Source organism: Motacilla alba, chromosome 20, assembly GCF_015832195.1.
Source record: "Motacilla alba alba isolate MOTALB_02 chromosome 20, Motacilla_alba_V1.0_pri, whole genome shotgun sequence".
Classification (NCBI taxonomy): Eukaryota; Metazoa; Chordata; class Aves; order Passeriformes; family Motacillidae; genus Motacilla; species Motacilla alba.
In genome coordinates, this window is record NC_052035.1 from 1,002,033 (window position 1) to 1,023,991 (window position 21,959).

Sequence of the window (21,959 nt, forward strand, 5' to 3'; positions counted from 1 at the left end):
TGAGGGGCTGCTTGACCCTTCTGGCCCCTGTTCCCTTTGCATGGCCGCCCACGGTGCAGCCTGTGGACACTCTCTGGCCTTTCCACGGACCCCAGGGCCCTCTGGTCCTGCAGCAGCCCCACCAGCAGGGACCTGCCCCGCCACAGCCAGAGGTGCTCCAGGGAGCTCAGGGTGAGCCCCGGCCCGTGGGCCGCAGGCGGTGCCACCGCAGGGCGCGGCCCCCCGTGTCACCTGGCGGGACGCGCGGGTTCGCCCGCGGGTTGGCGGGGCCCGGTGCCGCCCGGCGCTGCGCATCCCCCCGCGGGACGGGGGCACGCGTGGGCGCCGCTTTCGTCTATATAAGGGCGTCCCGCCGCCCCGGCCCCGCGGCCCCGGCCCCGCCGCATTCTTCTGCCTTGTATGGGCCGGGCCGGGCCGGGCCGGGACCCTGGGCCCGCCCGCCCCGCGGAGCCGCGTCCCGCAGAGCCGCGCCGGCCCCGCAGCTCCCGCACGTCCCGCAGCTCCGGCAGCGCCCGCGGCTCCCCGCTCCGGGACAGGTGAGGCGGCGGCGCCGGGACCGCCCCGGGACGGGAACGAGCGGCCCCGGGACGGGAGCGAGCGGCCGCGGCGGGGAGGGAGGGGCGGGATGGAGCGGGAGGGATGGAGCCGAGGGGAGCAGGGGGAGCGGCCCCAGCCGTCCCGGGAGAGCAGGGGGACCTGGCCCTGCTGCCTCGGGGAGCAGAGGGAGGCAGCCCCGCCGTTCCTCCCCCTCCGCGGTGCTGGAGCTGGTGCCGACGTCAGCCCTGGGGACGGGTCGAGGCGGCAGGAGGATCCTCGGTGTGCCCTGCTGGGCATCCTGTATCCGGGCAGCCTCTTGCCAGGCCCAGCAGAAATGTCCCGGCAAGGACAGGTGGGGAGGGGTCCTGAGCTGAGCTAAGCTGAGGGTAACTGTTTGCAGTGCCTTGGAGCTGGGACATCCCGGCTTCTCCGGGATGGCAGAGCTGCTGGAGCAGATCCTGCTGCCCGTGGCTTCACCCACCTCCTGATCTCTGAGGCTGCTCGAGTCTGGAACATCTCCTTTTCCTCCAAGTCCTTTTGCTGATGATCAGGGACAAGATCTGGATGCATGCGTGATGCCCCAGATATCTCCCCAGTGACCTGGGAGCCACTTCAGGCAATAAACTTCTTTAAGGCAGAAAAGCTTTATTTAGCTCATTTCCTTCAGCCTTAAGCACAGAGGGATGTTGTGTTTTGTTTAGTCTTTCCCATGAAAACTTGAAGTCCTCTTGGCTTCCCTCCCAGCATGCCCTTTTGGTACAAAATGTTTCAACTGTGATAAAAGCCAGGCAAGCTCTAAAACGTGGATGTGTAGGAGAAGGCGGCGGCCGGAGCTGAATTCTTTGGAGTGGAACATCCCCAAGTGTTAACAACCACCGCTGCTGACCAAAGATGGTTGGGTTCCTTCAGTCACTGGAATTTTTTTCCTCTCTCCCTGGCAAGCTCTGTGCGGTTGTAGGAGGAGTTAGCGATCACCTCCCCCCTCCGAGGCGCTGCGGCCACATTCCCCCGCCGAGGTGAGCCCCTTAATTCCCCTGGGAAAATAGCAAACTCCGGCCAGGACAGTTATGCTGACTGCCCGAGGCCATGAAGACCTTGTGCCTGTGGTCCATTTCCCGGTCTCCCCGGGCATGGGAAGGGGCTGGGTTCTTTGCACATTGAGGGTGTCTGTGCCAGGGCTTCTCCTGGGGGGCCACAGAACCTGTGCTTTGGAAGGGTTTGCGTGTGTCACATGGTGAGCTCCTTGTCTCCTACACTTGGTGGGAAGCAACTAGTGCAGAAACCATCTGCTGAGCTGAGCCCCACAGCTGTGCATGGACCTGGCCAGGACCCCAGTGTCCAGTGTGAGCTGGGGGAGGGCTGGGATGAGCTCTGCCTCCCCGGGGGTTGCTGCACACTTTGCTGTGACTGATGCTGCCCTGGCCCTTCCTCCCTGGCATCAGTGCCGGTGGCTGTGGCTGGACTGGAGACACAGCCCAGGGCTCAGGGTCTGCTTTCCTCTCACCTCCAGGCTCCCTTTCCCACATCTCTAATAAGGCCATAAAAGGAGCAGAATGGCAGCTGCCTGCATTCCTGCATTGTCGAGTGGGCTGAGGATTCCTCCCGCAGCTCCCAGTGCCTCTGGCTGGCAGTGGGGCTCCCCTCGCACCAGAAACCCTCCTTGGTGAAGCCGAGCAATGCCACATCCCACAGGCATCCTGAGCAGTGCTGTGCTGGAGGAAAGGGATGGTTTAATAACAAAAGAAGCAGGGAAGATGAGCTGCTCCCTGCTCCCTCCCCCAGTGGGACACCTGGTGGGCAGCCCTTGGGCTCTGAGAGGTGCCTGCGGCTGGCAAAGCTTTAGGGTGGAATGATGTCCCCCCCTCCTGTGCCAGGGGCATGCACAAGGCACCACCTCACCCCGCTGGCCCCCATGTCACCCTGGAGCAGGGGTGGGACCTGCTGCCTGCGCGGGGCTCCCAGTGGTGGGGGCCATCGCTTGCCCACCAGTGAATGGCTGCCTCATGGCTTGCTGGTACTGGGCAGAGGTTTGAGCACAGTCCCTCCTGAGGAGCCAATGTTTGCCCTGCAGGAGTGTCCCTCGGGACAGCCCAGGCTGCTGGAATCGCTCTTTGCCTGCCTGACCCAAAGCAGCCAGCAGGGGCACGATGTCGTGGAGCTGCTGGAGCAGATGTCCCTTCCCGGCTGTGCCAGGGACAGCCGGGCAGTCCCACTGCAGCCTCCTCAGCACGTCCAGGGGTGGCTCCTGCTGGAGCAGCTTCTGAGCAGCCGCCCCTGGGAAACCCTTAGCAGCGTGTCCTGGGAGATCATAGCTTCAGGATCCATGTGAACACCCCAGGGACTGGGGACAGGCTGCTGCCACCTCTGCCAGAGGAGCTGCGCTGTCCCCTGCCTGCCACTCCTCTGTGCCATCCGGCCTGTCACAGCGCCTTCAGGCCAGCGATGAGCTCCTGCCGGGATAATGAGCTGGGGCAGCACAGCAGGAGCTGCAGGGGAGGGTGGAGGCAGGCAGGAGGGGAAGGATGGGGCTGGGACAGGCTGCCTGCCCTGGTGGCACTGCCGTGTCCCTTTGGCTTGTCCCACCCTCCCCAGCACAGCCAGGAAGCAGCACCAGGATGGAGTTGCTTGCTTGGTTTTTACCAAGGGGGAAACACATGGCAGTTTATATTTCTGATAACTGTGGGTCCTTTCCTCTTTCAAACTAAACTGTTTACTAATTTATGAGCTCTTTAGGTCATCCCCATGGTCCCTTGGGTCTGGCTCTCAGGTGGAGAGGCACAAGCCTGGCAGCAGATCATTTTGCCTCCACTGCAGGAGGCTGGGAAATTGTTTTGGCAGGAGCAGTGGCAGAGGGACAAGGAAACAAGGGCAGCTGGTGATAGGGTGAGCTGGGGACCAGATCAGTGTGTGGCTGTCACCAGCACTGACCTCCTTGGCTCTGCTCCCCAGGATCCACAGTTCCTGGGCTGGGGCAGTGCTGGGGCTGTTAGCGGGGGGTGCCGGGAGCAGGACCTGTGCCCGTGCATTTCCCTCCTGCTGAGGGGAAGCTGGAGCTTTGGTGGCTGCACCATTTGTCTGAGCTGAGGCCAGCCCAGCTTGCAGGCCATCATGGCCAGGCACTCCCTGCAAGGCTCCTGGAACTGGGTTTTTGGGAATCCCAGAAAGCATGGCTACTGGGAGCATGGCCATCAAGCCCTTGTGCAGAGCAGGGACTGCTCCAGCTGAATCAGGTCTGTCTGCAGATCCCTGCACAGAAACCATGCACAGGAACCTTTCCCCACAGTGACCCAAAAATCTCTTCCCAAGTCCAGGCCAGCCCAAGGCAGCTGTCAAACAGCAGAGATAGAATGACTGAGCTGGACCTTGGGACTGAGCATCTTTCCAGGGCACATTTTGGATCAAACTGCAGATCCGTGTGCTGTCAAAATTGTACTTAATCCTGCTGAAGAGCACTGTCTCTGTGGAGATGGTGCCAAGCTGTGCTGGTCACAGTCGGGGCAGGGTAAATATTTGGATAATATTAATTCATGTGGTGAGAGCAAAACTCCTGCTTATTTCTGTAGTGTTCTGCTAATAATTCTGCTAATAATTGGATGTGTTTTGAAAGCTGAGCCCAGTGCCATGGGACAGCAGCAGAGCTTTTATTTCTGGCTCTGACTCGACCTGGTGGTGTTGTGGTGTTGCACTGAGCTTCCCACGCTGCTGCCATGGGATGTCACTGGCCCATTCCATCTGGGGGTGTCATTGGTGCTTGGTGGTGCCTGGCAGGGCACGCAGAGAGGGGCTGGCCTCCTGCAAAGAGCTCTGTTGGGCTGGAGGAAGCAACAAGCAGAGATGGACTGGGGGATGAAGTCTCTGGCTCACCCAGTGTAGGCACAGCTGGGCTCCCCAGCCCTGCTGCCCCCCTTGGCTGGCTAGTGACAAACATCTCTTTCCTGCTGGGCACTGGGAAAGGAGGGAGAGTTCAGGGGATGTGGTTTGGTTTGGTGGCTGCTGTCAGGTGGTGAGGTCAGCACAAAGGAGGGGGCTGAGGGAGGTGTGGATTCCATCCTGGAATGGGGACATATGGGGGATGAGGGAGGACTCCTGGGGACATGGGGCATGTTCCCTGCAGATGAAGGGCCCTGCCTGGGTTCTGTGGGTGCTTCCACAGTAGGACGGGAGCCTTGTCAGGATGTGGGAAGATTGCCCAGCCCCCTCTGAGCTTGGCTGGTCACCATGGTGTGTTGGGCTGCGATTTGGCACTGCCTGATGTCCTTCCAGCACAGCCCAGCTGCGGGAACCTGGAGACCACAGCAGGCTGAAGACCAGGCTGGTGGTCCCCTGCCCCAGCCCTTACCTCTGCTACCCCTTGAGAGAGTGATAGCAGGAGGGGAAGGAGAGACCTGGAGAGTGGGTCTGGTGTGGGGAGGGCAGGGGAAGGCTCTCTGGGGCTAGTTTGCTCTGCTCTGGTCCATGCCAGCACCAGGGGATGTTCCCCAGGTCCCCGTGGTCCCCCTGGGGTCAGCACTAAGGACCAAGCTGGGAAGCAGGTCCCAGAGCAGATCCCAGAGCAGCCCACTCAGGGTGTCCAGCCCAGCAGGGACAGTCCTGCTGCAGCTCACTGGGGTGTGTCTCCATGAGAGAGGATGTGGCTCCTGAATTGCTCCATCCCTGGGCACTGATGAGGAGCCCAGGTCCTGCTGCCCACCAGGCATGGGGCACACAGAGCACAAGAGTGATTCTCTGCTCTTCCACCGTGGAATCCCTTCATGATCCATTAATTTGCTATTGCCCTAGCAGCTGCTGCCCAAGCCAGACGCTGGCTAGGAGGGGAGCCAGGGCTGTGTGTGAGGGAGGAATGGCTGTGGCACAAACACGAGGGCTTTGAGCACTCCCCCTTCCCTGGGCTGGCCTCGGGCCAGCCAGTCCCACAGGACCATCCCAGCCTGTCCCACAGTGTCCCACAGGACTGTCCCAGCTTGTCCCACAGGCCAAGCTGGGCTTTACTGTCATCCTGCTGGTCTCAGCCTGGCAGGATTCCCCTGGGAGGAACCTGAGCATCCTCCTCTCAGGCAGAGTCAGTGGAGCAGAGTGCTCCAAACCCTGAGTACATCCCTCAGTCTGGAAGCATGGGGACACCACCAGCCCCCTGCTGGGAGCCCGAGGGGGACTGGATGCCATCCTGGGCTGGGAGTGGGCTCTCTGCTCCAGCCCTGTTCCTGCTGGGGGCCCCAGTTCCAGCTGGGCACAGCAACTCCCACCTTGGAAGGACCAGGTTTTCCTGCTGTCATCCTGCCTCAGTGGTGCGTGGGATCCGCATGGTCCCTGTGCCATTCCCCGTGGAACACACACTGCCCCAGCCGTGTCCTCAAAGGTGGGTCTGTGCCACTGCGCCCCCCCCCTTCTCCTGGCATTCATTACCCGTAACAACAGCACCATCCTCAGTGCCCTGGGGCTTTTGGCTCCTCTCCTGCCTCTGCAGCCCTCTGAGGTCAATGGTCCCCTCTCCCCTCTGCCTTTTCTCGTGGGCTCCCTGGGCAGGGTGGGGGTCACCGAGACAGGGAGAGCAGCAGCAAGAGGTTTTTGACCCACTGGGGGTAGGATGGATGGATGGATGGATGGACAGAGGGAGGGACATGGGAAGCAGTGGTGTGTGAGGAACGTGGCCAGAGCAGATAACCCCCTTGTGCTGGTTGCTGGAGCTGCTTTGGCACTGTGACACAGAGAGTGCGAGGGTGACCCGCCAGCCTGGCAGCTGGGCTGGGCCTAGAGAGCCTGCCGGAGCGAGGGGAGGTGGAGAGGCACGGCCACGGTGACTGATGTGCCGAAACCTCCATCCCCATGGTGCCGGGACTGGCACCCAGCTGGGTGCTGGGCCGGGCATCTCTCCCTGTGCCCAGATATGCAGAGAGGACAGGCAACGAGTGGGTTTGGGGCTGTCTGCAGCCCTGGGGGACAGTCCTGGGGAACTGCAGTGAGCACTGCCTGCTCTGTGACTGCAGTGGAACTCATCAGATCTCAAGTCCTGCCCATCCTCATGTCTGACCCTGTGTCTGTCTCATCTCCCTGTGTTGCCCAAGTGTGTGACAGCTGGGGAAACTGAGGCACAGCACCGGAGGTGCCAGGGGCAGTGTATCCCTGCTCTGGCCCTCTGGCTCGGCCTGTCCCCAGCCCTCCTGATGCTCCTGCCCCCAGGTACTCCCCCAGCCACCAAGATGTCCAGCAAACGTGCCAAAGCCAAGACCACCAAGAAGCGCCCCCAGCGCGCCACCTCCAATGTCTTCGCCATGTTCGACCAATCGCAGATCCAGGAGTTCAAGGAGGCTTTCAACATGATTGACCAGAACCGAGATGGATTCATTGACAAGGAGGATCTGCACGACATGCTGGCTTCCCTCGGTGAGGACACCCTGCCCCCGTGTCCCCGCAGGTCCCTCTGCCCCGGCACCAGCTTGAGAGCAGGGAGAGCTGCAGGGTGACCTCATGCCCACACCCAGGGTGACCTTGTGCCCACACTGGGTGTGCTGGGATGCCTCAGAGCCCAGGGTGGGATTTCTCTGCTCCACCAGCTGACAGAAGGGGTGTTTGTGAGGCGTCCAAGGGCAGCAGATCTGTGTGCTGCTCACATGTGCACTCACCAGAAGGGAAGAGACCCTCGGAGTTGGAGAAGCTCTGCCCTGGGAGCAACCACCAGCTGCAGCCATGGAGTGTTTGAGTAGTCTCACCCCGGAATGTCACTGAGGCTGTCCCATGTGGAACAAAGCCCTCCCATTGCTCTTAGTTGGGGTGACAGGGGCAGGTCCCCGTGCTATGTGAAACCTGGGCTGGTTGAGACTTGCAGGTCTCTACCCACTCCCTGCCCTGAGCCATTCTCCTTTGCTGCAGATCATGGCTCCCTCCTCCCACCCCCAGTGGTACCTCCACTGCACTTTGGGAGGTCTGTCAATGATTGACCTGGCAGCCAAACCTGTTCTGGAGGTCCTGCCTGACCACGGGAGGGATCTCCCTCCTCCTAGGGAGATGGAACTCTGGGAGCAGAGAGGGGCCAGCGCTGGGGGCAGAGCAGCTGAACCATCCCCGGTGCACCCATGATGAGAGCAGTGCTGGGGACGTCAGCAGCACGAGGCTTGTGTGAGGACACTGCTGCCCCTCTCCTCTGAGCTGTCAGGGGGACGGGAAAAGCCATGAACCCATGGCTTTTTTTTTTTTTTTTCATTCCAGTAACCCCCAAATTAATTACTGTGCTTCCCCCAGTACAGAGCAAGGCAGAGCTTGTTCCCAGGTGTAGATGAAAGCATCAGGAGAGGTGCTGAGGGGGGAGCTCTGGGCACTGCAGAAATTTCCATGTTCATGGGGTGGGTGAACAAGAACGAGCAGATCAATTTGCAATGGATAAAAGCTGTTCCAGCTGTTTGCACGGGCTGACCCTGGGGATGGGAGCTGGGGAGCAGGGCCCTGCATCTACCCCCTGCCTGTGTCCTGCAGGGAAGAACCCCACTGACGAGTACCTGGAGGGGATGATGAGCGAGGCGCCGGGGCCCATCAACTTCACCATGTTCCTCACTATGTTCGGGGAGAAGCTGAACGGCACCGACCCCGAAGATGTGATCCGCAACGCCTTCGCCTGCTTCGATGAGGAGGCCTCAGGTACAGCCCAGCCCCTCTGCCACAGCCAGCATAGGAGCTGGGCCACACGACTGTTGGAACAGTCCCCAGGCAGCTCCAGAGCGGGTGTCTTTGGGAGAGGTGGGCAAGGTGCTGTGCTCAGCCCTCCTGGTGCCCCCTGCTAACGCTGCCCCCTGCCCTCCTTGCAGGCTTCATCCACGAGGACCACCTGCGTGAGCTGCTGACCACCATGGGGGACAGGTTCACTGACGAGGAGGTGGATGAGATGTACCGGGAGGCGCCCATCGACAAAAAGGGCAACTTCAACTACGTGGAGTTCACCCGCATCCTGAAGCACGGGGCCAAGGACAAGGACGATTAGAGCCCGCGGCCACTCACCCCTTCTGCCCTATCCCCTGCACATGCCCTGCCCCTTGGCTCCCCTTGCTGCCCCACAGTAGAGTCCTCTCACAGGAAACACCTCCCAGGACCATCACCCTGCATCAGGACACGCTTGGAGGGGATGCACTCCCATCACTGTGCTGCTGTGTGCCCATCCAGCCTTCCCCTCCCATCACCTCTCCCACCCACTGGGCGCCCCAGCCTTGCTGTGACTTCCCCTCAGTAGCCACTGACCCCCTCAAAGCCACCATGCCACTGGTCCCGGGGCTGGGGTGAGCATCCCCTGCTGACCTGCAGGGATTTGTCTGGGTCCAGCCTGAGCGAGCCGCATTCAGGGCCATAGCACAGAGGAAAAGCTTCTCTCCCTCTCCTCCCACACTCCCCCTTCAGGAAAGAACCCCCACTTTGTTCCTCCTCCCTGGCTGTTTTACGGCTTTAGAGTCTGAGATCTGAGGGATTCAGGAAGCTGGAGGGGTGTATAAAGCCTGATGGGTGTGACAGACGTGTGCTGTTTGTGGCTGCCTCGTGACCCCGTGCTGTGCCCGGGGCTTTGGGAAGGTGGGTTTGGGCACTGCAGCTCCTCACCCTGCTGCCCTTGTCAGCCAGGGCCCCTGGCAATGGGGCAGCCTGGTTTTGAAGCCAAATTGCTCTCGAATGATGTAAAATCAGCTTGAGCATCATTTTCTGCCTTAGCTGGTGGGCTGAAGGTGGTTCTGCTCAGCCCCTGTGTCAGGATGGGCTGGGAGACACTTGGCAAGGTGCCAGCCATGCTCCCCACATCAGCTGGCCCAGGGTCCCAGGGGCTTGGCCACCCTTCTGTGTCACCCTGCACGGGTGGGGGAGCAAGAAACAGAGAGGACAAGAAATGGGGAGGAGCTTTGTCCCCTTGGTTTGGTTATTTGTCACCTCCTTGACAAGGATGTGGGAGCATGGGGCGCTCCCACCTTGTGAAGCTGTGGTCTTAAAATGCTGCTTGAAGGCTGCCCTGGAGGGAGGCATGAGTTTCCAGCAATTCTTTATTTAAAACGGGGGGACAAACCTACAAAACCTGGTGAGGGCATAGTGCACGGCAGAGATGCTACCAGTGCTGGGAAAGCTTGGGTAGGGTCTGTGGGAGCTCCATGGGCATATGCTGGGCTCAGAGGCACCAGAGACGCTCCAGGCCCCAGGTGATGCTCTCTCACCTGGGAGATGATCCATGAATTAAAAGCTACTCCTTGGTCTCAGTGGTCCTATTTTGCAGGAACTACCAACACCAGGAAAAAGGAAGTAAATTGTCAGATGTGAAAGGGTGACCTGTGATCTCCAGGGAGTCCCCCAGGGTCAGGGCTTGTGCTCTGCAGCAGCAGCAGCCCCAAACCAGCCCACCTCCAGCCTCATGGGTACCAACTTCTTCCCTAATTCACTGCTGTGCCAGGGAAAAACTACAGTTCTCCCACAGCCGGAGAGAATTCCCAAGCCTGAAGGCTTCTGGAGGCCTGGATGCTTTATAAATGTCACTGTGACACCCAGCAGCATGAACATCCACAGAAATCACTTTGGGGCAGAGGAGCTGATGCTGGAGCTGGGGACAGATCAGCTCCCAGGGCAGCTGCATCTAGGAGTGCTGCTTAGCCCCTCTGGCCCCCAGGGATCACCCTGTGTGAGCAGCCCAGATCCTCACAGTGCCAGAAGTGGGATGGACTCACTGCTGCTCTGAGCTGGGAGCTGCCACAGGCTCCAGCCTGGGGCTGTCAGAGCTGCTGCCTCAAGCAGCTGCCAAAACTGCTGGGTCTGAGCTGCCTCTTCACTGGCGCGGCTGTGCTGGCACTGTGGGACTTTCAACCCTGAGACAGCAAAGCAGAACAAATTTGTTATTGGACACTGAGGTATTTATGGGAAGAGTAAATAAACTTACTCCACTGGCACAGGTTTCCCAGAGCAGCTGTGGCTGCCCCACCCCTGGAAGTGTTCAAGGCCAGGTTAGACAGGACTGGAGCACCCTGAAATAGTGGAAGGCGTCTCTGCCCATGGCAGGGGGAGGAATGAGATGAGCTTTAAGGTCCCCCCAAACCCAAACCATTCTGGGATTTGATGAATCTATGAAACTCCAAATCTATCTGGGCTCACGTGAACCTCATGGAGCTCAACCAGGCCAAGCGCAAGGTCCTGCACCTGGGTCAGGGCAGCCCCAGCACCAGCACAGGCTGGGGCTGGCTGGGTGGGGAGCAGCCCTGGGCTGGTGGTGACAAACTGGATGTGACCTGGCCATGGGCACTGGCAGCCCAGGAAGTCAGCTGTCCTTGGGCTGCATCAGAAACAGCAGAGGCAGCAGCTGGACCTGACCTGACTCGTTTCAAAGGTATTAAATAGCAGCAAAATAAAGACATTCATTTCAGAAGCATTTGCTTGGGGCAGGGGGACACCAACTTAGGTGAACCTTTTGGTCAGTCTAGAAGAGCTGCTCCCAGAGCAGAAGTGTCTCCTGAGCTCGGAGGGCCCCTCCTCCTGTGTGTCACTTTGTGCCCGAGGCCCCTGGGGCTGTCCCTGGCCCTGTCCCCTCTGCGGCCTCCCCCTGGGTTTTTATCCCCAGGGATGAGATGCCCTGAGCCTGCTCTGCTCCAGGCTGGGCAGTCCCAGCTCTCTCAGCCTCTCCTCATGGCAGAGACGCTGCAGTCCCTCCATCACCTTCATGGCCCTGTGCTGGACCCTGTCCAGTCTGTCCCTGTGTCCCGCACTGGGCAGCCCAGCTGTGGGCCTGGTCTGTGACAGCTCCCAGTGCAGCCCAGGGCCCCCTGACCCCGGAGTGTTTGCTTTTCTCAGTGCTCTCAGCAGTGCTGTGAACTCCTGGTGTCCCCACACTCCTCTTGCCATGTCCAGAGGTGTAAATTAGAGGAACATCAGAGAGGAAAAGGGTACAGCAGTGCCTGCTGAGAGGTCTGTCCTGCCCTATGGCCTCCAGGAAGGAATCAGAGCAGAGCTTCCCCATGGGAAGGGGCAGGAGGAGATAGAGGGACTGCAGTGCCCAGGAGAGGGGCTCCAGCTGGAGCCCAGCTCCCAGGGCCGGTCCTGCTGGGGGAATCCCAGCCTGAAGCAGGTCCAGTGGCCCTGAGCTGGGAGCAGGGCCTGCTGCTGGAGCAGTGGCCCCAAGGGCAGGGTGGCAGCAAACAGCCAGCACAGCCAACCACAAATCCAATTTGCCCTGCTAAAAATGCAGACCGAAGATTAGAGGGTGGGCAGAGGATGGAGAGAGGCCAGTCTGGGAAGTGTCCATACCTGGGAGGCAGGCTGGGGATTCCAGCATCCCCCTGGGGTGCCAAGCATCCCCCTGGGAATCCCAGCTTCCCCTGGGAGTTCCAGCTTCCCCGGGATTTCCAGCATCACCCTGCGGTTCCCAGAATCCCTCTGGATTTTCAGCATTCCCCCTCAGGCTCTTGTTGGCTGATTGTTGTTCAAATTGCTGAAGTTTAGCAGTATTATCATGTCAATGGGCCCGGGCAGGGCTCAGCACAGACAAGCTCGGAGTGGGAAGGACAGGGAGATGCACCTCAGCCCCTTCCCTGGTCCCTCATCCCAGAGGCTCCTTACTCTCCATCAGCTGGGAGCTCTCTGGGATGCCAGGCTGGGCTTGCCCCGGGATTCAGGCTCCTTCCACGCTCCGCTCAGGCACCCACCCGATGGGATTCTTCCAAAGTTGTTTGCACACTACCAGTCCAGGGAGCAAAGGCAGGTGGAGGGACCCGAGGGGTGGCTCATGGCCGAGCCCTGGGGGGGTGGCTGAGCCCAGGGACCGGGACCGTTTCCCGGTTGTCTTAATTCGGTGGAAGACTAAACCAGCATTTTCCAAAAGGTGGGAGCAAAAGCAGACTGCTCAGGAGGACAGTCCTGCTTGGGCACCGTGGCTGGCACAGCCCCGGCAGTCCGGGGTGTCTGGGGTGGTCTGGGGTGTCACAGACCTGGCTGCAGAGGGAGCAGAGCGGGCAGGATGAGCCCACCCCTCCCGGTGATGGCCGTGGTTCAGGAGCCAGCTTGGTGTGAGAGGAGGCCGGGGGTGCTCCCTGCCCGGAGTGACCCTGCAGAGGGTGGGAGGTGCTGCCAGGGCTCCCCACACCCACTTGTGCTTCACCAGCCCTGCTGCCTTGGCATTAATGCAGCGATAGCAGGTTGGGACACAGTTCCACTCGGGTCATGGAAGATTAGAAACAGCAAAATAAATGATTTAAGGAGTTCTCCTTTTTCTTTTGCTATTTAATCCCTTATTGCACCACATATCCTGCTTTTCCCAGACCAAAAATAGCCCATAAAAGAAGGGGGTTTGGAGCTTTTTTCAATACATGAAGGGATTTTCATCTTCTGCCCTGCAAGCAGCAAAGAGGGGAGGGTGGGGAGCTGCAGCACAGAGGTGGTGGAGCCTGGGAGGGGAGAGCTGCCCCTGGGGCAGGGTGGCATCAAGTCGAGTGTTGGTGGGGAGAGGTGGAGCAGGACCCGGTGAGGTTCGGGGTGCTGTGCTCCAGCAGCACACAGCTCCTGGGGGATGCCCACGAGCGTGCTTGGCCTGGCAGGGGTGAGCGTGGATGTGCCCAAGACAGGGGAGGGACATCCCAAAAAAGACATCCCCAGGAGATGCCCCCCAAGACAGGGGCCTCTCAGTGGGCAGGGCTCTGGGCTGGCTGCAGGACAGGGTTCCCACGGTGGCACTTTGTCCATCACAGGCGCTGGGATGTGGCACCACTGCTCAGAGCAGCTCCTCTATCCTCTTCCCACTGATGAAGGCACTGCTCCAGGGGACCCCTGATGGACACATCCCCTTGGGCTCCACTGAGCACCTGGCAGAGGGTGACAGTGCAGCCCAGCCCCACAGCACACAAGGGCACACAGCTGTGCTGGGGAAATCTCATGCTCGTCACATCCTGGACCAGCAGCACATAAACGGGGCAATTTGGTCTCCAAAACTCCGAAGGTGACCTTGGGCTCTGCTGTGGTCATGGAGAGGCACAGAAGGGAGAGCAGGAGGGAGAGCAGAAGGGCTTCCAGAGACCTTGGCCAGCCTGATGGCCATGGCACAGCAAGGGCTCCACCTGGTTCCTTCTCAGTCACCATCTTTGCTTGGAAACACCTTCCTCTGTCATGGGAGCAGTGATGTGCTGGGCTTCTGATTTGCCATCTGGTGAAGACCAAACGAAGCACTGGTGGAACTTCAAGGTGCTCTGAGGTCACTCTGGGGTTGTCACCCACACCTGTGGCTCCTGTCCTTGTCCCTGTCCCCTGTCCACAGACATCGGTAACCCCTGGGGCCCAGCTACACGATTCAGCCGGGGGAAGGAACTTGTGCAGTGCCTTGTGGGGCACCCGAGTGGATGTCCCTGGTGGGTGTCCCGAGGGTTGGCTGTCCCCACGTGGGTGCCCGTGGCTGGGCCCCCGTGCGGGTGCAGCTCCGCGGGGCCGGGCGGGTGCGGGGGCTCCGGGGCTCCCTCTGTCCCTGCCCCCTCCCGCCGGGGACCGTGTCCGGCAGCGGGGCCGAGCGCGGGGGTACGCCGGCGCCAGGTACCGGCCAGGACTCCTCGGGGCGGGTGGGGGGGGGGGGGCTCGGCGTGGCGGGGGGGCCCCGGTGCTCGGTGACAGCCGGGGGCGGGCGGGCCGGGGCCGGGGCCGGGGGCGGGGGGCCCGGCGAGTTCCTGCCTCCTCGGGAACAAAGGGAACTCTGTCTCGGCATCTGTCACCGCCGCCCACCCAAAACTTTCCGCCGCGCCCGGCTGCCCGCCCGCCGCCGCGGGACGACCCCGCACCGGCCCGGGCACCGAGACCCCGGCGCGGCCCATGCGAGCGCCCAGGCGGCGGCGGCGGCCCGGGGGTGAGCGCAAAGATGGATCCCGGGGGGCGCGGGGGGAGCGGGGCGGCCCCGCGCCTTTGTGCGGGACGGAACGGGACGGGCCGCGCCGGCGCTTCCCGAAGTTTGCGGGAGCTGCGGCCGGGGGTCCCGCCCGCAGCTCGGAGTTACGGCGGAGTTTGCCCGCCCGGGGACAACTCGGGGCCGGCGGCGGAGTGCGGGGGCCGCTCTCCGGCTCCTCTCTGCCCCCGCCGCCCGGGGGGGCCGCGGCCGCCGCAGCCCCGCTTTGTGTCGGCGGCCCCGGCCCCTCGCTGCCTGTTGCGGCCGGAGGGGCGGCGGGGCCCGGCCCGCAGCCCCCCGCTCCGCCGAGCCCCCGGCCCGCCGAGCCGAGCCCCGGCCCGTGACAGCCGCCCCCGCCTCCATCCCCGCCGCACAATGACCCCGCGTGGTTCCTCTCCCACTCTCCAGCCCCGGCCTCTTTCTCCTGCTGAGATTGTTTTTGTTTTTAACTTCCCCTCCTCCACCCTACCCCACGCTTGATTTTTTTTTTCCCCCAGTTGCGGTGCCCCCGAACCCCGAGTGCTCCGGAGCCCCGTGCGTGCGCTGAGATCCTCCGCACCCCCGGGGCTCTGTTTGGTGCCCCTGTTGTCCCGCCGGTGCCGGTCGTTTGTCCGCCTCCCCCCCGAGGGTCTCTGCCTCGGGACTCCCCCTCACGCGGGCCTGGAGGGGCTGAGACCCCCCCCGGTGGAGGCGGGGGGAGGTCGGTGGGAGGCCCCTTCCCCTCCCCCGACCGGACACCGCCTGAAGCTCCCTTTGGTTCCCATCTCCAGGCTTCAGCCAGGGGGGTCCCGCGGGCAGCTCCACCATGTCGGACAGTGACCCGGGGGACGAGGACGGCGCCACATCCCCTGAGCCCTCGCAGTGCAAGAGGAAGAGAAGGGGCAACCTCCCCAAGGAGTCGGTGAAGATCCTGCGGGACTGGCTGTACGAACACCGCTTCAACGCCTACCCTTCGGAGCAGGAGAAGCTCAGCCTCTCGGGGCAGACCAGCCTCTCCGTGCTGCAGGTAGGAGCCGGCCCCCACCCGCTGGGACACCGCTGGGGACACTGCCATGCGGTGTGGGACAGGAGAACCCCACCGAGGATCCCAAAGGTCTGGGCAGGGTGGGATCATTCACCACGGAAGGGCAGAAAGGAAGCAAGGGAAGGGATGTTGGGGAAGGAAAGGCACCTATGTGAAGGGAGGGTTTTTTCTGGGAGAGGTCTGATCCCTGGGGACCAGCTCTGCTGGAGCTGGAAGGTGGAGGTACTGGAATGGGGACAGGCTGAATACCCCATCGTCAGTAAAAGCTGCACAGGTGGGAGGGTTTTGGGGGATGCTATTTGATCCTGTTCCCCTGGACACCCCCAGCACGATGACCACCCCCTGCACACAGAGCTGGGCAGAGGACAGCTCTGGGGCTGGGCAAGGCCAGGAGTTGGACTTGATGATCTCCGTGGATCCCTTCCAGCTGAGGATATTCTGTGATTTTAGCCCGAAGGGAGAGGCTAGGCTGCACTTGGAGTGCCCTGGGCTGCTAAGTGCTGGCTGGCCCACCTGGTCCCAGTTACACCAGCTGCATTAAGGGGAGCCCTGTCCAGGAGTCTCCCTGTCGGGCTCCCAGCTGTGGGCTGATGTTCTCCATGTGGCACCAGGGTGGGTGCCCAGGCAGGAGCCCTGGGCAGCAGTGGGGGTGAGCAGCGCTTGCCCTTCCCACTCTGGTGTGGTCCCTGCTGTGTTTGGGGTGTCTGGGAAGGCCTGCCCAGCTGCTGGCCCTGTGCTCCATGCTCAGGCCTGTGCTCTGGGCACCATCCCCCTCTCCCAGCCTGACAAGGTGTGGGCTGCACTCTGTTCTCTGGGTCTGGGCTGCAGTGGGGTGCAGGGATCAGGCAAGGGTCAGTGGGTTTGCTCCTCTCCTGGAGCTTCCTCTGTACCTCCGGCTCCTCTCCCTGTGACTCGGCACGGTCCTGGCCAGCTGTCCCAGCCCAGACACTGAGTGTGGGCTGGGGCTGTCTGCTTGCCCTCTTCCTGGGCAGCAAGGCAAAGCTGCTCTTTCACTTTAATGTGTTTCTGTGAGTGCTGGCTGTGCCACAGAGCCGTGTCCAGCAGCTGCTTGCGGACAGCCTGGAGCCTCTGGCTGGGCTTGAGGCTGAGAGTCGGGGGAGCAGTGACAGGCCTGGCCTGTGGGAACTGGGCTGGTCCTGGCCCAGGTTGGCGTGACAGTGCCTGGCACACGGGGGTTGCCCCAGGGCTCGGGCGGGACTGGCAGGTGCCCTGCTGTCAGTGCCCCGAGCCCTGTGGGACCCGGGTGGGGGTTGGCACACGGGTGGGCTTGTGTTGAGGTGTGGCCCTGCTGTGTGCCAGCTGTTGTTTGCCCCAGGTGACCCCACAGCCAGCGTGTGCCCCCTGTCCCCACTGTGCAGGGGGTCCCAGCCCGATGGCATTCCCCAGTGCCAGCCGAGGGCTGGGACCGGGGTTTCTGCCAGCCTGAGGGGCTGCAGCAGGAACCCGTGGGGATGCTCCCTCTGGGAGCAGCCTGCTGGGGTGGAAGAGCGGGGCACCCCATGGTCTGGCTGTGGGGTTCAGTCTGTGATGCTGATCTGGCCCCTCCAAAAAGCCTCAGGAATGAAGGGCTCTGCCACAGCCACTGGCCAACCCCCTCCCCCCCCCAGCCTTGTTTCTTTGTGCACCCCCTGGCTGCTCCAGTGGCCTGGGAAGCTGGAGCTGTGCATGGCAGCCAGGGATCAGGAAGAGCAGAAGTCTTGTGCCACCCTTCAGGAATTCCAGTGCTAGGAAAGTGGCACCTGCTACCACTGAGGCTTCCTGGACAGCAGCAGCTTTCCCGGCCTGTGCCCAGCTGTGGGATGGATGGGCTTTTCCTCCCTGTGGAGGAGATGCTGCTCTCACAGTGCTGAGGGACAGACACTGCCCAAAGGGACAGAGCAGGGTGTGCTGGTGGGAGGAAAAGGGATGGACTAAACCAAATAAACTGCTTCAGAGCCAGAGCATGTCCCAGCTCTGTGACAGTGCCTACTGTCACAGTGGCTGTGTGCCCTGTTCTCCAGTGGGAATTGAATGCTGGAAGGAGCATGGTGGTGGGGACAGGCAGGCTTTTGGGGGTTCTCAGCACTGAGGAGTTGGGCTTTTTGTTGGGAGTTCATCTCTCTGGTTGGGGACCACAGTGGTGGATGGCCAGGATCGTGTCAAGGGGACCCAGCTAAGGCCTGCAACGGAGGGGGTTTGGAACAGAAAAAGGAGTTAGACTGGTGTATTTGAGGGTTTTAATGCCAAATATTGTTGTAAAGAAAAAAACGACAACTGAGATCTTGCTGTGGTTGAAGTTGTGGCAAGTTCTCTCTTCTTGGGGGAAATATTTTCCATAGCTGTTGATTTAGGAAAGATCAGACTTTTTTTCCCCCTTGATTTATTCTCTTCTAATTGTTTTCTAGGAAGAAAGCAGTTATTTAAATGCAGCATTTTATATAAAGATGCTGAAACGATCCATGGCCAAGGCTCAATAATGGCAAAGGGCTGCCCGACGTGCTGCCTCCATGCTGTGCAGTTTGGGAGAGCCTTTAGCATGACTTGTGACCCCGCTCATGGGCAGAGGCACAGGAAGGTGTCTCTGCTGTCCCATTCCCAGCCCTGTTCAGGGGCTGAGTGGCTACAGCTCCATCACCTGATGGCTTCAAGGGTTTTCCATCTTGCTGTTCTCCTGCCATCCGTCTGCTCTGGCAGCCTCGGTGCTCCTGTCCGGGTTGGCAGCAGTGTGGGAACAGGGCTGAGCTCCAGGATGGGTCACCTGGAGAAGGATAATCTGTCCCCAGGCCGGGGACCTGCAGGGTGGGCTCCGAGCTGGCTCTGTGCAATGCCATGGGCATTGTCTGAGGAATGACAGGAGCTGTGCTGTACCTGCCCGCAGCTGGGGCTTAGGGGTTGCAGTGGGGGCACAGCACTGAGCCCCTCCTGCCCTGGGGGCAGCTCTGCTGAGAACCCCCGCAGCTCCCGGGGCTCCTGGCACGGCTGCTGTGGGTGGGGGTGGCTCGGCGCCAGGGCAGCGCCGGCCGTGCCCGTTCCTGTGCTGCGGTGGAGAGCAGGAGCCGCGGGGTACGGTCCCGCAGGAGGGGCTGTCAGGGCCGGGGGCAGCCGGGCCAGGGCGCAGGGAGGAAGGCGCTGCCCCGGGCGGGCGGTGCCAGGCAGGAAGCAGGCGGCGTTGGGGTTTCCGCGGGTGCCGGCGCTAGTTGCGCCTCTCCGGAGCCGCGCGGGAAGGAGGTGCAGGGCTGAGGGGGGACCTGTGGGAGTCCGGCGCCGTGGGAGCTGCTCGCCCGCTGGGTCTAGGGGAGCTGCTGCTGGTTTGACCCGGGGCTGCAGCCCCCGGCTGACCCCGCCGCGCCCTCTCTCCTCGCAGATCTGTAACTGGTTCATCAACGCCCGGCGGCGGCTGCTCCCCGACATGCTGCGCAAGGACGGCAAGGACCCCAACCAGTTCACCATCTCCCGCCGCGGGGGCAAAGCCAGCGACGTGGCTGTGGCGCGGGGCGCTGCCGCCGGCCCCGGGGTGCTCATGGTGCCGCCCGCGGGCGCCTCCAAGGTGCTGTCGATGTCGGTGTGCCCGCCGGTACTGTGCCACCCGGCGCGGGCGCTGGCCGTGGTGAGCGCCCACAGCCCCGAGTGGGAGAAGCCCCCCGGGCCCGAGGCCGTGGCCAGGGCGGGGCCCGGCGGCAGCACCCTGACCCTGCTGGCGCGGGCCGAGGCGGGCAGCCCCACACCCGGACTCTTCAACACGCCGCCCCCGACGCCCCCCGAGCTCTTCGGGGACGACTTCAGCAGCTTCCAGCTGCTGGTGGAGGTGGCCCTGCAGAAGGCGGCCGAGCTGGAGCGGCAGCGGCAGGGGGGGCAGCTGCCCCTGGCTCCCCATGCCGAGCCCCCTGGAGCCTCCAAATAACCCGGGCCGCGTCCCGCAGGGTGCCCTTCCCGGGGGTCCGACCCTCCCAGCCTCTGCCTCACCCCCACAGCCCCATCCCAGGAGCGGCTCCTGCCCCCGGGGGCTCTGGTGTCTCTCGGTAACCAAGGCGGCAGAGGAAGGCTTGTCCCACCCCGCCATCCTCCCGTGGAGATGCCCTGGCTGCCGAGGACGGTGCCCCGGTCTGTGCCCAGAGCTCAGCGCTGGCAGTGCCCTGTCCCTGCCGCACGGCCGGAGGGGCACTGGAGCTCCCCTGGAAAACCTGCTGATCTCCTCCTCTCCTGCAAACAAGGGTGCAGCCAGCACTGTTCAGGGAGACAGAGAGAACCTGGGTTTTTTTTAATGCCAGTGTAAGGACTGTGGCTGAAGAGCTTTGTCTCCCAAATCTCTGATCCTTTCTCCCTGCCACCCTTCCCCCCGGCCCCCCTTTTGGTTTTGGGGGCCTTTTTGTTTCTCAGTGCTGGCCAGGGGGCCTGCCTTGCCCAGGGAAGGGCAAAGGACAGATGAACTGGAAACATGGAGTCTGTGGCATTTTATCATGGAAAAAATAGGACCCTCCTCCTCCTTTTTAGGTTGTTCAGGATGCTGCCAGTAGAAATCTCTGTGGTGCTGTTTAGCAAGTTTTTTGTTGAAACATTTTCCCTTTAATTGTGATTTATTACATGATTATTACCTTTTATTATTATTATTATTATTTTTTTAAATCTGTAAGCATTTCCACACCTTCCCTGCCTTCCCCTCGAGTTCATGCCGAATATGTGCACGCTGTGCCCAGAGCAGTGAGCGCGTGGCCAAGCCAGGGCAGAGCTGAGACTGTGAATTTTGTACCCGACTTAATTTCCTTTTTATTTTTTATTTTTTCCATAAAACCTTTGGAAAGAGGCGTGGTGCGGGCACGGCCATGTGCGTTCTGCAAGTGCAGCGCGGGGTTCCTGGGAGGCAGGAACCTCCGCTGGGCGGGCGGAGGACGCTCCGTCCCCTCCCCTCGCAGCGTGGCTGTGCGGTACTGGGGACCTCTAGTGACAAACTGGCGTGTGCTGGCATGGCCGGGCCTGCGGGGGTTCGGGGCTCTGGGGCAGTTTTTGGGCTCTGGGGCAGCTCTTGGCTGGGTGTCGCTTGCTGTCCCTGGGCGCTGTGCCGTGCAGGCGCCCCTGTGGGATGTGACTGTGGGTTAGTGACTGTGCCCTGGCCCGGGGAGCGCTAATCCCCTCGGTAATTAGCCAGATGAGGTGATGACTGGAGGGGGTAAAGCCGCAGGACTGGGAGCTCTGCGGGGCGGGGGGAGAGCACCGGAGGGGACGGGGCTGGAAGGGAAATGCACTGATTTGGGGGACTGGTGTGTTCCCACCCCCCATTTCTTCAGAGAAAGGTGCCAGGGAGGGGCTGCTGTGGGAAGGTTTCCCAACAGCATCACCTGGGCAGGTGCCCTGTACAGCGCTGGGGGGCACCAGGGTGGGTGGATGCCCATCGTGTGCCTCTCACCCCCACCTCCATTTCTATGTCCGGCCTTCGTTTGCCCTTTGTCTCCTTCCCAGGGAAAGCCCTCAGTTTCGGGACTCTTGCCTTGTCACCCCCCTGCAGCTGTGTCCCTTGCCCTGGGGGAGGGAGAGGCTGTTTGGCCTCCTGCTCTCTTGCCCCAGTCAAACCCAAGTGGTTTCCTTCCCCCGAGCTCTGTCTGTGTCAGGGGCTGATGCTGCTGCCCTGGGATGGACCAGAGAGTTGGGAGGGCAGGAGTTATTGGAATTAAATTTATGGAGAAATAACAAACTACTGTAAATATATTTTTGTTTGTTTTTCTATTGTCAAATAAAAGGTTTTTTTAGTTTTGGTTGATATTTTTAAATATGAGCTGTGTGTCAGAGTGAGCTGTCATTTGTGGGTGCCTCACTTGATTCTCCACCCCCAGGAGGAACCCCTGGGCCACCCTGGAACAGCACCTGGGTGTCTCCCACTGTCCATGGGCTTTGTGCTCGGGGCGAGAGATGTGGGATGGAGCACATTCCCATGGGGAGTGGGGGGCTGGAGCCAGGGCAGGGTCTGCCAGCCCAGCTTGGGGGTCTGCACTGTGACAGGGAGTCACAGCTGGGGACACCACAGCTCTGCTGCCCCTCCTGTGGCCCCAGGCAGACCTCGTGGCTCCTGAGCTGCACACAGGGGTCTGTGCCTCCGGCAGGGCTGGGGGACCCCCAGGCAGCTCCAGCAGAGAGCAGCAGCTCCCGGGGGCTCAGGACACAGTGCCGAGGGACAGCGTAGGGCACGGGGGGGGCACCGCTCTGACCTGCCCCCACACCTACCTGCAACGCCTCCCAGGGCAGCAGCTGGTGCTGCTGGTGCTGGGAGGGGTCCTCCAGAAGGGCCCCCAGCCCTGCAGCCCCCCAGGCCCCTGGCTCTGATCCAGGCACACACAACAGCCTCATCAACGGGACACCCTCGTACTTCCCAGGGTGGTTTGGGTTTGAAAGACCGCAAAGACCGTTTAGGCACAGCCCCCTGCCATGGGCAGGGACACCTTCCACTCTCCCAGGGTGCTCCAAGATCTGTCCAGCCTGGCCTCTGATTCTTGTAGGGATGGGGCAGCCAAGCTTCTCTGGGTAACCTGTGCCAGGGAGGAATTTCTTCCCAAT

The 21,959-nt window shown here is 61.7% G+C and overlaps 2 protein-coding genes across 4 annotated transcripts; both read left to right on the forward strand.

Annotated features, from left to right (window-relative positions):
• Positions 1 to 321: 321 nt before the first annotated feature.
• On the forward strand, positions 322 to 9,028 carry MYL9 (myosin light chain 9). Of its 2 annotated transcripts, XM_038159195.1 has the most exons (5): positions 322 to 536; positions 1,480 to 1,553; positions 6,715 to 6,918; positions 8,005 to 8,166; positions 8,334 to 9,028. In XM_038159195.1, the coding sequence occupies exons 3-5, from the start codon at positions 6,735 to 6,737 to the stop codon at positions 8,504 to 8,506; spliced, it is 519 nt and encodes a 172-aa protein (XP_038015123.1). In that variant the 5' UTR covers positions 322 to 536; positions 1,480 to 1,553; positions 6,715 to 6,734; the 3' UTR covers positions 8,507 to 9,028. The 2 variants fall into 2 exon arrangements, with proteins under 2 accessions (XP_038015123.1, XP_038015124.1); XM_038159196.1 differs by lacking the exon at positions 1,480 to 1,553 and having other exon boundaries at positions 326 to 536.
• A 4,871-nt stretch (positions 9,029 to 13,899) lies between these two features.
• On the forward strand, positions 13,900 to 21,149 carry TGIF2 (TGFB induced factor homeobox 2). 2 transcript variants are annotated; one of them, XM_038159199.1, is made up of 3 exons: positions 13,900 to 14,049; positions 15,163 to 15,398; positions 18,781 to 21,149. In XM_038159199.1, exons 2-3 carry the CDS (start codon positions 15,198 to 15,200, stop codon positions 19,315 to 19,317), a joined length of 738 nt encoding a protein of 245 aa, XP_038015127.1. In that variant the 5' UTR covers positions 13,900 to 14,049; positions 15,163 to 15,197; the 3' UTR covers positions 19,318 to 21,149. The 2 variants fall into 2 exon arrangements, with proteins under 2 accessions (XP_038015127.1, XP_038015126.1); XM_038159198.1 differs by lacking the exon at positions 13,900 to 14,049 and adding an exon at positions 14,103 to 14,356.
• Positions 21,150 to 21,959: the final 810 nt, after the last annotated feature.